The sequence below is a fragment of the Coregonus clupeaformis genome, chromosome 21, assembly GCF_020615455.1.
Source record: "Coregonus clupeaformis isolate EN_2021a chromosome 21, ASM2061545v1, whole genome shotgun sequence".
Lineage (NCBI taxonomy): Eukaryota > Metazoa > Chordata > Actinopteri > Salmoniformes > Salmonidae > Coregonus > Coregonus clupeaformis.
Window position 1 is genome coordinate 7,750,693 of NC_059212.1, and position 13,232 is coordinate 7,763,924.

A 13,232-nucleotide genomic window follows, 5' to 3' on the forward strand; every position below is an offset into this window, starting at 1 on the left:
CACACACACACACAAACACAAACACACACACACACCCGGGGGTTAGACACATGCACACTATCACGCTCTCTCAGACACAAATACCACTCAAGAGTATCACAGCTCAAGTCCCTAATAATTTGGTAAGTTTGCAAAACCCCATAGATATATTCTGTGTTTCAATATGTGTACCAGCAGTGTTATTTGCTGAACAATAAACCACGGTGGGCCAGTAAAGCTCAAGTGAATACTTTGCTGACCTCTAGTGGCTGAGAGTGAGAAGAGCGTCTGGCTACAGATATAAGGAATTTGAGATCTTCTCTGTCTAGGAAAGATACCAGAAGTCAAACTACTTTTTTAGAAGAGATTTATTGTTACTACTGTAGAAGCTACATGTGTAAAGGTTCATTTTGATGTCCTGAATGTCCTTCGGAAGATGATGAATTGAAGTATTTTTTACTCTAACTCTGTCATTTCGTCATCCAGGGATATAGAGTTCTAACTCAGAGATTGAGATTAAAAATGTGTCTGAAAGAAGAAGAAGTTATGAAATTGCAGGACGTAAAAAGTTGGATCGACAACATGCAAAGTACACCTCAATAGAATGAAAAACAATACAATACAAAACAATAGAATAAGCTGAATGAACCACCCTAGGCTTCACAGCACAATATAACTGTAGGCTACAGGGATAACCTAAAGAGATAACCTACAGAGATAACCTACAGAGATAACCTACAGAGATAACCTACAGAGTGTGATGCAGTTTAATGGAAAAGAATACATGAAATCAGTTGTGAAATACAGCTATGCAAAGTGTTACTTATAAATCACCAAATGACTTACTGATTATAGCTTTGGCTTTCTCTTTCATCTTGGAAAAGAAACCTTGTTCAGCTTCAGGAGTTTTCTTTTCTGTTAAAAATAAATGCACTGTTGGTTAAGGGCTGTAAGTAAGCATTTCACTGTAATGTCTGCACCTGTTGTATTCGGCGCATGTGGCCAATAGCATTTTATTTTATTTTATTTTATTTTATTTTATTGCTGTCTTCCGACACTATAGTGCAAAAATAAGTCGTCACAGAAATGAGTTTTTCTGTTCGTCGGATGTCTTGGTGTAACAGCAAAGCAGTCAGACCTCACACCATCTCCTCCTAACATATCTTGGAAGAGGTAACTAGTTCAAGGTCCTGTCACTCTGCTTTCATTGTAAGACAATGCTAATTCTGAATAACTATCCACCAATTCTTGAAATCATAATATGATATGAAACCATTATATCGAACATCCAGTCAGCAAATGCATAAAAACAAGGAGATAATCTTAAAATAGGGTTATCATTATGTGGTAGTGTTCTAATAACTAAGACAAGGGTGTATGTGATAGTGTTCTAATAACTAAGACAAGGCTGTATGTGATAGTGTTCTAATAAATAAGACAAGGGCGTATGTGGTAGTGTTCTAATAACTAAGACAAGGGTGTATGTGATAGTGTTCTAATAACTAAGACAAGGGTGTATGTGGGTGTTCAAATGTATTTTCTTTTATCTTGATTTCTGCAGTATTCCATTATGTAACTAAGACAAGGGTGTATGTGATAGTGTTCTAATACTAAACGGTTATCTAATATTTACAAAGGTGTATGGAGTGCTCGTATCTGTGCTTTGTATGTGTTCTAATATACTAAGACAAGGGTATGTGATAGTGTTCTCTATAACCAAGACAAGCGTGTATGTGGATGGTTTCCTTTAAGACAAGGGTGTATGTGATGTGTTTTCTATCCTAAGACAAGGGTGTATGTGATAGTGTTCCTAATAACTAAGACAAGGGTGTATTGAGGTGATATCAACTTTAATAGACAAGGGTGTATGTAGAGTAGTGTTCTAGATAAGGAAGCGTATGTGATAGTTCTCTAATACTTCCAAAGATTAAGTGTGTGTTCTAATAAATGAGATATCTGATAGTTCCTAAGACAAGCATTGTCGATAGTGTTCTAATAACTAAGACACAAGTGTATGTGATAGTGTTCTGTTATTTAATAACTAAGATAAATTGTATCTGATAGTGTTCTAAAACAGAGGGTATATGTAGTTATTCCTCATTAGACAAGGGTGATTGATTGTTCTAATAACTAAAGAGATTATAGTGCACAAGGGTGTATGTCTCCTGTCAACTAACTAAGACAAGGGTGTATGATAGATAGTGTTCTAATAACTAAGACAAGGGTATGTGTGTGTTCTAAGACAGGTGTATGTGTTAGTGTTCTAAAACTAAGACAAGGGTGTATGTGATAGTGTTCTCTAAGACAAGGGGTGTATGTGATAGTGTTCTAATAACTAAGACAAGGGTGTATGTGATAGTGTTCTAAACAGGGATGCTAAGACGGGTGTATGTGATAGTCTACTAAGACAAAGGTGTATGTGATAGTGTTCTAATAACTAAGACAAGGGTGTATGTGATAGTGTTCTAATAACTAAGACAAGGGTGTATGTGATAGTGTTCTAATACTAAGACAAGGGTGTATGTGATAGTGTTCTAATAACTAAGACAAGGGTGTATGTGTGTGTTCTAAGACAAGGGTATGTGATAGTGGTCTCTATATAAGACTCTACAAATGGTGTAACTGTGGGTAGTGTTAACTAAACAAGCTAGTGTTCTAATAACTAAGACAAGGTCCGCGATAGTGTCTATTCTAAGACAAGGTGTATGTAGTAGTGTTCCTATAACTGAACGGTGTATGTGATTGTGTTCCCTTCTTAAGCCGTGTATTGCTAGTGTTCTAATAACTAAGACATGGTGGTATGTGATAGTGTTCTAATAACTAAGACAAGGGTATATGTATTCAATGTGTCTAATCACTAGACAAGGCTGTATGTGATAGTGTTCTCATAACTAAGACAAGGCTATGTGTAGCTGGACAAGGTGTTTAGTGTTCTAAAGACAAGGGTGTATGTGATAGTGTTCTAATAACTAAGACAAGGGTGTATGTGATAGTGTTCTCACTAAGACAGGGTGCATGTGATAGTGTTCTAAGACAAGGGTGGTGTGATAGTGTTCTAATAACTAAGACAAGGGTGTATGTGGTAGTGTTCTAACTAAAGACAAGGGTGTATGTGATAGTGTTCTAATAACAAGACAAGGGTGTATGTGATAGTGTTCTAAGACAAGGGGTGTATGTGATAGTGTTCTAATAACTAAGACAAGGGTGTATGTGATAGTGTTCTAATAACTAAGACAAGTGTATGTGATAGTGTTCTAATAACTCAAAACAAGGGTGTATGTGATAGTGTTCTAACTAAGACAAGGGTGTATGTGATAGTGTTCTAATAACTAAGACAGGGGTGTATGTGATAGTGTTCTAATAACTAAGACAAGGGTGTATGTGATAGTGTTCTAATAACTAAGACAAGGGTGTATGTGATAGTGTTCTAATAACTAAGACAAGGGCGTATGTGATAGTGTTCTAATAACTAAGACAAGGGTGTATGTGATAGTGTTCTAAACGCAAGGTGTATGTATGATAAGAGCGTCTGAAATAGTAAATGTACAAATATAAGGTAAATGTGATAGTGTTCTAATAACTAAGACAAGGGTGTATGTGATAGTGTTCTTCTAAGACAAGGGTGTATGTGATAGTGTTCTATATAACTAAGACAAGGGTGTATGTGATAGTGTTCTAATAACTAAGACAAGGGTGTATGTGATAGTGTTCTAATAACTAAGACAAGGGTGTATGTTAGTGTTCTAATAACTAAGACAAGGGTGTATGTGATAGTGTTCTAATAACTAAGACAAGGGTGTATGTGATAGTGTTCTAATAACTAAGACAAGGGTGTATGTGATAGTGTTCTATAGACAAGGGTGTATGTATTAGTGTTCTAATAACTAAGACAAGGGTGTATGTGATAGTGTTCTAATAACTAAGACAAGGGCGTATGTGATAGTGTTCTAAAACTAAGACAAGGGTGTATGTGATAGTGTTCTAATAACTAAGACAGGTGTATGTGATAGTGTTCTATAACTAAGACAAGGGTGTATGTGATAGTGTTCCAATAACTAAGACAAGGTGTATGTGATAGTGTTCTAATAACTAAGACAAGGGTGTATGTGATAGTGTTCTAATAACTAAGACAAGGGTGTTGTGATAGTATTCTAATGACTAAGACAAGGTGTATGTGATAGTGTTCTAATAACTAAGACAAGGGTGTATGTGATAGTGTTCTAATGCTTCTAAGACAAGGGTTGTATGTGATAGTGTTCTAACAGACAAGGGTGTATGTGATAGTGTTCTGCAACTAAGACAAGGGTGTATGTGATAGTGTTCTAATAACTAATACAAGGGGCGTATGTGATAGTGTTCTAATAACTAAGACAAGGTGTATGTGATAGTGTATACTAAGACAAGGGTGTATGCTGATAGTGTTCTAATAACTAAGACAAGGGTGTATGTAGTGTTCTAAAAGACAAGGTGTATGTGATAGTGTTCTAATAACTAAGGACAAGGGTGTATGTGTAGTGTTCTAATAACTAAGACAAGGGGGTGTATGTGATAGTGTTCTAATAACTAAGACAAGGGTGTATGTGATAGTGTTCCTAAGACAAGGGTGTATGTGATAGTGTTCTAATAACTAAGACAAGGGTGTATGTGATAGTGTTCTTAAGGGTATGTGATAGTGTTCTAATAACTAAGACAAGGGTGTATGTGATAGTGTTCTAATAACTAAGACAAGGGTGTATGTGATAGTGTTCTAATAACTAAGACAAGGGTGTATGTGATAGTGTTCTAATAACTAAGACAAGGGTGTATGTGATAGTGTTCTAATATAAGACAAGGGTGTATGTGATAGTGTTCTAATAACTAAGACAAGGGTGTATGTGATAGTGTTCTAATAACTAAGACAGGGTGTATGTGATAGTGTTCTAATAACTAAGACAAGGGTGTATGTGATAGTGTTCTAATAACTAAGACAAGGGTGTATGTGATAGTGTTCTAATAACTAAGACAAGGGTGTATGTGATAGTGTTCTAATAACTAAGACAAGGGTGTATGTGATAGTGTTCTAAAGACTAAGCAAGGGTGTATGTGATAGTGTTCTAATAACTAAGACAAGGGGTGTATGTGATAGTGTTCTAATACTAAGACAAGGGCGTATGTGATAGTGTTCTAATAACTAAGACAAGGGTGTATGTGATAGTGTTCTAAGACAAGGGTGTATGTGATAGTGTTCTATATAACTAAGACAGGGTGTATGTGATAGTGTTCTAATAACTAAGACAGAGTGTATGTGATAGTGTTCTACTAACTAAGACAAGGGTGTATGTGATAGTGTTCTAATAACTAAGACAAGGGTGTATGTGATAGTGTTCTAATAACTAAGACAAGGGTGTATGTGATAGTGTTCTAATAACTAAGACAAGGGTGTATGTGATAGTGTTCTAATAACTAAGACAAGGGCGTATGTGATAGTGTTCTAATAACTAAGACAAGGGTGTATGTGATAGTGTTCTAATAACTAAGACAAGGGTGTATGTGATAGTGTTCTAATAACTAAGACAAGGGCGTATGTGATAGTGTTCTAATAACTAAGACAAGGGTGTATGTGATAGTGTTCTAAGACAAGGGTGTATGTGATAGTGTTCTAATAACTAAGACAAGGGTGTATGTGATAGTGTTCTAATAACTAAGACAAGGGCGTATGTGATAGTGTTCTAATAACTAAGACAAGGGGTGTATGTGATAGTGTTCTAATAACTAAGACAAGGGTGTATGTGATAGTGTTCTAATAACTAAGACAAGGGTGTATGTGATAGTGTTCTAACTAAGACAAGGGTGTATGTGATAGTGTTCTAATAACTCAAGACAAGGTGTTGTGATGTTCTAGGGTGTATGTGATAGTGTTCTAACTAAGACAAGGGTGTATGTGATAGTGTTCTAAAGACAAGGGTGTATGTGATAGTGTTCTAATAACTAAGACAAGGGCGTATGTGATAGTGTTCTAATAACTAAGACAAGGGTGTATGTGATAGTGTTCTAATGACAAGGGTGTATGTGATAGTGTTCTAATAACTAAGACAAGGGTGTATGTGATAGTGTTCTAAAAGACAAGGCTGTATGTGATAGTGTTCTAATACTTCAAGACAAGGGTGTATGTGATAGTGTTCCTAATAACTAGACATGTTGTATGTTTCTAAACAGGGTGTATGTGATAGTGTTCTAATAACTAAGACAAGGTGTATGTGAGTAGTGTTCTAATAACTAAACAGCTATGTGATAGTGTTCTGTATAACTAAGACAAGGGTGTATGTGATAGTGTTCTACTAACTAAGCGGTGTATGTGATAGTGTTCTAAGACAAGTATGTGATGTGTTCTAATAACTAAGGCAAGGGTGTATGTGATAGTGTTCTAATAACTAAGACAAGGGTGTATGTGATAGTGTTCTAATAACTAAGACAAGGGGGTTATAGTGTTCTAAGACAAGGGTGTATGTGAGTAGTGTTCTAATAACTAAGACAAGGGGTGTATGTGATAGTGTTCTAATAACTAAGACAAGGGTGTATGTGATAGTGTTCTAATAACTAAGACAAGGGTGTATGTGATAGTATTCTAATAACTAAGACAAGGGTGTATGTGATAGTGTTCTAATAACTAAGACAAGGGTGTATGTGCATTGTTCTAATAACTAAGACAAGGGCGTATGTGATAGTGTTCTAAGACAAGGGTGTATGTGATAGTGTTCTAATAACTAAGGCAAGGGTGTATGTGATAGTGTTCTAATAACTAAGACAAGGGCGTATGTGATAGTGTTCTAAAAACTAAGACAAGGGTGTATGTGATAGTGTTCTAATAACTAAGACAAGGGTGTATGTGATAGTGTTCTAATAACTAATACAAGGGTGTATGTGGTAGTGTTCTAAGACAAGACAGGGTGTATGTGATAGTGTTCTAATAACTAAGACAAGGGTGTATGTGATAGTGTTCTAATAACTAAGACAAGGGCGTATGTGATAGTGTTCTAATAACTAAGACAAGGGTGTATGTGATAGTGTTCTAATAACTAAGACAAGGGTGTATGTGATAGTGTTCTAATAACTAAGACAAGGGTGTGTATGATAGTGTTCTCAACTAAGACAAGGGCGTATGTGATAGTGTTCTAATAACTAAGACAAGGGTGTATGTGATAGTGTTCTAATAACTAAGACAAGGGCGTATGTGATAGTGTTCTAATAACTAAGACAAGGGTCGTATGAGATTGTTCTAATAACTAAGACAAGGGCGTATGTGATAGTGTTCTCATAACTAAGACAAGGGCGTATGTGATAGTGTTCTAATAACTAAAGACAAGGTATGTGATAGTGTTCTAATAACTAAGACAAGGGTGTATGTGATAGTGTTCTAATAACTAAGACAAGGGCGTATGTGATAGTGTTCTAATAACTAAGACAAGGGGTGTATGTGATAGTGTTCTAATAACTAAGACAAGGGTGTATGTGTAGTGTTCTAATAACTAAGACAAGGGTGTATGTGATAGTGTTCTAATAACTAAGACAAGGGTGTATGTGATAGTGTTCTAATAACTAAGACAAGGGTGTATGTGATAGTGTTCTAAGACAAGGGTGTATGTGATAGTGTTCTAATAACTAAGACAAGGGTGTATGTGATAGTGTTCTAATAACTAAGACAAGGGCGTATGTGATAGTGTTCTAATAACTAAGACAAGGGTGTATTATCTAAGACAAGGGTGTATGTGATAGTGTTCTAATAACTAAGACAAGGGTGTATGTGATAGTGTTCTAATAACTAAGACAAGGGTGTATGTGATATGCATAGTGTTCTAATAACTAAGACAAGGGTGTATGTGATAGTGTTCTAATAACTAAGACAAGGGTGTATGTGATAGTGTTCTAAGACAAGGGTGTATGTGATAGTGTTCTAATAACTAAGACAAGGGTGTATGTGATAGTGTTCTAAGACAAGGGTGTATGTGATAGTGTTCTAATAACTAAGACAAGGGTGTATGTGATAGTGTTCTAATAACTAAGACAAGGGCGTATGTGATAGTGTTCTAATAACTAAGACAAGGGTGTATGTGATAGTGTTCTAATAACTAAGACAAGTGTATGTGGTAGTGTTCTAATAACTAAGACAAGGGTGTATGTGATAGTGTTCTAATAACTAAGACAAGGGTGTATGTGATAGTGTTCTAATAACTAAGACAAGGGTGTATGAGATAGTGTTCTAAGACAAGGTGTATGTGATAGTGTTCTAATAACTAAGACAAGGGTGTATGTGATAGTGTTCTAATAACTAAGACAAGGGCGTATGTGATAGTGTTCTAATAACTAAGACAAGGGTGTATGTGATAGTGTTCTAATAAGACAAGGGTGTATGTGATAGTGTTCTAATAACTAAGACAAGGGTGTATGTGATAGTGTTCTAATAACTAAGACAAGGGCGTATTATAGTGTTCTAATAACTAAGACAAGGGTGTATGTTATAGTGTTCTAATAACTAAGACAAGGGTGTATGTGATAGTGTTCTAATAACTAAGACAAGGGTGTATGTGATAGTGTTCTAAGACAAGGGCGTATGTGATAGTGTTCTAATAACTAAGACAAGGGTGTATGTGATAGTGTTCTAAGACAAGGGTGTATGTGATAGTGTTCTAATAACTAAGACAAGGGTGTATGTGATAGTGTTCTAATAACTAAGACAAGGGCGTATGTGATAGTGTTCTAATAACTAAGACAAGGGCGTATGTGATAGTGTTCTAATAACTAAGACAAGGGTGTATGTGATAGTGTTCTAAGACAAGGGTATATAGTGTTCTAATAACTAAGACAAGGGGTGTATGTGATAGTGTTCTAAGACAAGGGTGTATGTGATAGTGTTCTAATAACTAAGACAAGGGTGTATGTGATAGTGTTCTAATAACTAAGACAAGGGCGTATGTGATAGTGTTCTAATAACTAAGACAAGGGTGTATGTGATAGTGTTCTAATAACTAAGACAAGGGTGTATGTGATAGTGTTCTAACTAAGACAAGTGGTGTATGTGATAGTGTTCTAATAACTAAGACAAGGGCGTATGTGATAGTGTTCTAATAACTAAGACAAGGGTGTATGAGATAGTGTTCTAAAGACAAGGGCGTATGTGATAGTATTCTAATAACTAAGACAAGGGTGTATGTGATAGTGTTCTAATAACCAAGACTATGTGAAAGTGTAGTGTTCTAAAACTAAGACAAGGGTGTATGTGATAGTGTTCTAATAACTAAGACAAGGGTGTATGTGATAGTGTTCTAATAACTAAGACAAGGGTGTATGTGATAGTGTTCTAATAACTAAGACAAGGGTGTATGTGATAGTGTTCTATAACTAAGACAAGGGGTGTATGTGATAGTGTTCTAATAACAAGACAAGGTGTATGTGATAGTGTTCTAATAACTAAGACAAGGGTGTATGTGATAGTGTTCTAAGACAAGGGTGTATGTGATAGTGTTCTAATAACTAAGACAAGGGTGTATGTGATAGTGTTCTAAGACAAGGGTGTATGTGATAGTGTTCTAATAACTAAGACAAGGGTGTATGTGATAGTGTTCTAACTAAGACAAGGCGTATGTGATAGTGTTCTACTAAGACAAGGGTGTATGTGATAGTGTTCTAATAACTAAGACAAGGGTGTATGTGATAGTGTTCTAATCTAAGACAAGGGTGTATGTGATAGTGTTCTAATAACTAAGACAAGGGTGTATGTGATAGTGTTCTAATAACTAAGACAAGGGCGTATGTGATAGTGTTCTAATAACTAAGACAAGGGTGTATGTGATAGTGTTCTAATAACTAAGACAAGGGGTGTATGTGATAGTGTTCTAATAACTAAGACAAGGTTGTATGTGATAGTGTTCTAATAACTAAGACAAGGGTGTATGTGATAGTGTTCTAACAAGACAAGGGTGTACGTGATAGTGTTCTAATAACTAAGACAAGGGTGTATGTGATAGTGTTCTAATAACTAAGACAAGGGCGTATGTGATAGTGTTCTAATAACTAAGACAAGGGCGTATGTGATAGTGTTCTAATAACTAAGACAAGGGTGTATGTGATAGTGTTCTCATAACTAAGACAAGGGCGTATGTGATAGTGTTCTAATACTAAGACAAGGGTGTATGTGATAGTGTTCTAATAACTAAGACAAGGGTGTATGTGATAGTGTTCTAATAACTAAGACAAGGGTGTATGTGATAGTGTTCTAATAACTAAGACAAGGGTGTATGTGATAGTGTTCTAATAACAAGACAAGGGTGTATGTGATAGTGTTCTAATAACTAAGACAAGGGCGTATGTGATAGTGTTCTAATAACTAAGACAAGGGTGTATGTGATAGTGTTCTAGACAAGGGTGTATGTGATAGTGTTCTAATAACTAAGACAAGGGTGTATGTGATAGTGTTCTAATAACTAAGACAAGGCGTATGTGATAGTGTTCTAATAACTAAGACAAGGGTGTATGTGATAGTGTTCTAATAACTAAGACAAGGTGTATGTGATAGTGTTACTAAGACAAGGGTGTATGTGATAGTGTTCTAATAACTAAGACAAGGGTGTATGTGATAGTGTTCTAAACTAAGACAAGGGTGTATGTGATAGTGTTCTAATAACTAAGACAAGGGTGTATGTGATAGTGTTCTAATAACTAAGACAAGGGCGTATGTGATAGTGTTCTAATAACTAAGACAAGGGTGTATGTGATAGTGTTCTAATAACTAGACAAGGGTGTATGTGTAGTGTTCTAATAACTAAGACAAGGGTGTATGTGATAGTGTTCTAATAACTAAGACAAGGTCGTATGTGATAGTGTTCTAATAACTAAGACAAGGGTGTATGTGATAGTGTTCTAAGACAAGGGTGTATGTGATAGTGTTCTAATAACTAAGACAAGGGTGTATGTGATAGTGTTCTAATAACTAAGACAAGGGCGTATGTGATAGTGTTCTAATAACTGAAGACAAGGGTGTATGCGATAGTGTTCTAATACAAGAGGTGTATGTGATAGTGTTCTAATAACTAAGACAAGGGTGTATGTGATAGTGTTCTAATAACTAAGACAAGGGCGTATGTGATAGTGTTCTAATAACTAAGACAAGGGTGTATGTGATAGTGTTCTAATAACTAAGACAAGGGTGTATGTGATAGTGTTCTAATAACTAAGACAAGGGTGTATGTGATAGTGTTCTAATAACTAAGACAAGGGTGTATGTGATAGTGTTCTAAGACAAGGGTGTATGTGATAGTGTTCTAATAACTAAGACAAGGGTGTATGTGATAGTGTTCTAAGACAAGGGTATGTGATAGTGTTCTAATAACTAAGACAAGGGTGTATGTGATAGTGTTCTAATAACTAAGACAAGGGTGTATGTGATAGTGTTCTAAGACAAGGGGTGTATGTGATAGTGTTCTAATAACTAAGACAAGGGTGTATGTGATAGTGTTCTAAGACAAGGGTGTATGTGATAGTGTTCTAATAACTAAGACAAGGGTGTATGTGATAGTGTTCTAATAACTAAGACAAGGGTGTATGTGATAGTGTTCTCATAACTAAGACAAGGGCGTATGTGATAGTGTTCTAATAACTAAGACAAGGGTGTATGTGGTAGTGTTCTAATAACTAAGACAAGGGTGTATGTGATAGTGTTCTAACTAAGACAAGGGTGTATGTGATAGTGTTCTAATAACTAAGACAAGGTGTATGTGATAGTGTTCTAAACAGACAAGGGAGTGTATGTGATAGTGTTCTAAACAAGCTAAGACAGGGGTGTATGTGATAGTGTTCTAATAACTAAGACAAGGGTGTATGTGATAGTGTTCTAAAAGACAAGGGTGTATGTGATAGTGTTCTAATAACTAAGACAAGGGTGTATGTGATAGTGTTCTAATAACTAAGACAAGGGCGTATGTGATAGTGTTCTAATAACTAAGACAAGGGTGTATGTGATAGTGTTCTAATAACTAAGACAAGGGTGTATGTGATAGTGTTCTAATAACTAAGACAAGGGTGTATGTGATAGTGTTCTAATAACTAAGACAAGGGTGTATGTGATAGTGTTCTAATAACTAAGACAAGGGTGTATGTGATAGTGTTCTAAGACAAGGGTGTTGTGATAGTGTTCTACTAAGACAAGGGTGTATGTGATAGTGTTCTAATAACTAGACAAGGGTGTATGTGATAGTGTTCTAATAACTAAGACAAGGGTGTATGTGATAGTGTTCTAATAACTAAGACAAGGGTGTATGTGATAGTGTTCTAAGACAAGGGTGTATGTGATAGTGTTCTAAAAACTAAGACAAGGGTGTATGTGATAGTGTTCTAATAACTAAGACAAGGGTGTATGTGATAGTGTTCTAATAACTAAGACAAGGGCGTATGTGATAGTGTTCTAATAACTAAGACAAGGGTGTATGTGATAGTGTTCTAATAACTAAGACAAGGGCGTATGTGATAGTGTTCTAATAACTAAGACAAGGGTGTATGTGATAGTGTTCTAATAACTAAGACAAGGGTGTATGTGATAGTGTTCTAATAACTAAGACAAGGGTGTATGTGATAGTGTTCTAATAACTAAGACAAGGGTGTATGTGATAGTGTTCTAATAACTAAGACAAGGGTGTATGTGATAGTGTTCTAATAACTAAGACAAGGGTGTATGTGATAGTGTTCTAATAACTAAGACAAGGGTGTATGTGTTAGTGTTCTAATAACTAAGAAAGGCGTATGTGATAGTGTTCTAAAACTAAGACAAGGGTGTATGTGATAGTGTTCTAATAACTAAGACAAGGGTGTATGTGATAGTGTTCTAATAACTAAGACAAGGGCGTATGTGATAGTGTTCTAATAACTAAGACAAGGGTGTATGTGATAGTGTTCTAATAACTAAGACAAGGGTGTATGTGATAGTGTTCTAATCTAAGACAAGGGTGTATGTGATAGTGTTCTAATAACTAAGACAAGGGTGTATGTGATAGTGTTCTAAACTAAGACAAGGGTGTATGTGATAGTGTTCTAATAACTAAGACAAGGGTGTATGTGATAGTGTTCTAATAACTAAGACAAGGGTGTATGTGATAGTGTTCTAATAACTAAGACAAGGGTGTATGTGATAGTGTTCTAATAACTAAGACAAGGGTGTATGTGATAGTGTTCTAATAACTAAGACAAGGGTGTATGTGATAGTGTTCTAATAACTAAGACAAGGGTGT

General features: G+C 35.7%; 1 protein-coding gene and 1 long non-coding RNA gene across 2 annotated transcripts in view; one reads left to right on the top strand and one right to left on the bottom strand.

Annotated features, from left to right (window-relative positions):
- Positions 1 to 329: 329 nt before the first annotated feature.
- The window catches only part of LOC121532964 (C4b-binding protein alpha chain), a 37,593-nt gene continuing 24,690 nt past the window's right edge, over positions 330 to 13,232 (bottom strand). Inside the window, exons 7-8 of the mRNA XM_041838744.2 lie at positions 826 to 894; positions 330 to 507 (exon numbers count right to left, since the gene is read on the bottom strand). Of these exons, the coding sequence (XP_041694678.1) occupies positions 458 to 507; positions 826 to 894 (119 nt within the window). The 3' untranslated portion in view covers positions 330 to 457. The remainder of the gene's footprint in view (positions 508 to 825; positions 895 to 13,232) is intronic.
- On the top strand, positions 6,306 to 11,069 carry LOC123481601. The gene is made up of 3 exons (XR_006657209.1): positions 6,306 to 6,333; positions 8,823 to 8,852; positions 11,019 to 11,069. It is a non-coding gene; the product is annotated as an uncharacterized LOC123481601 (long non-coding RNA).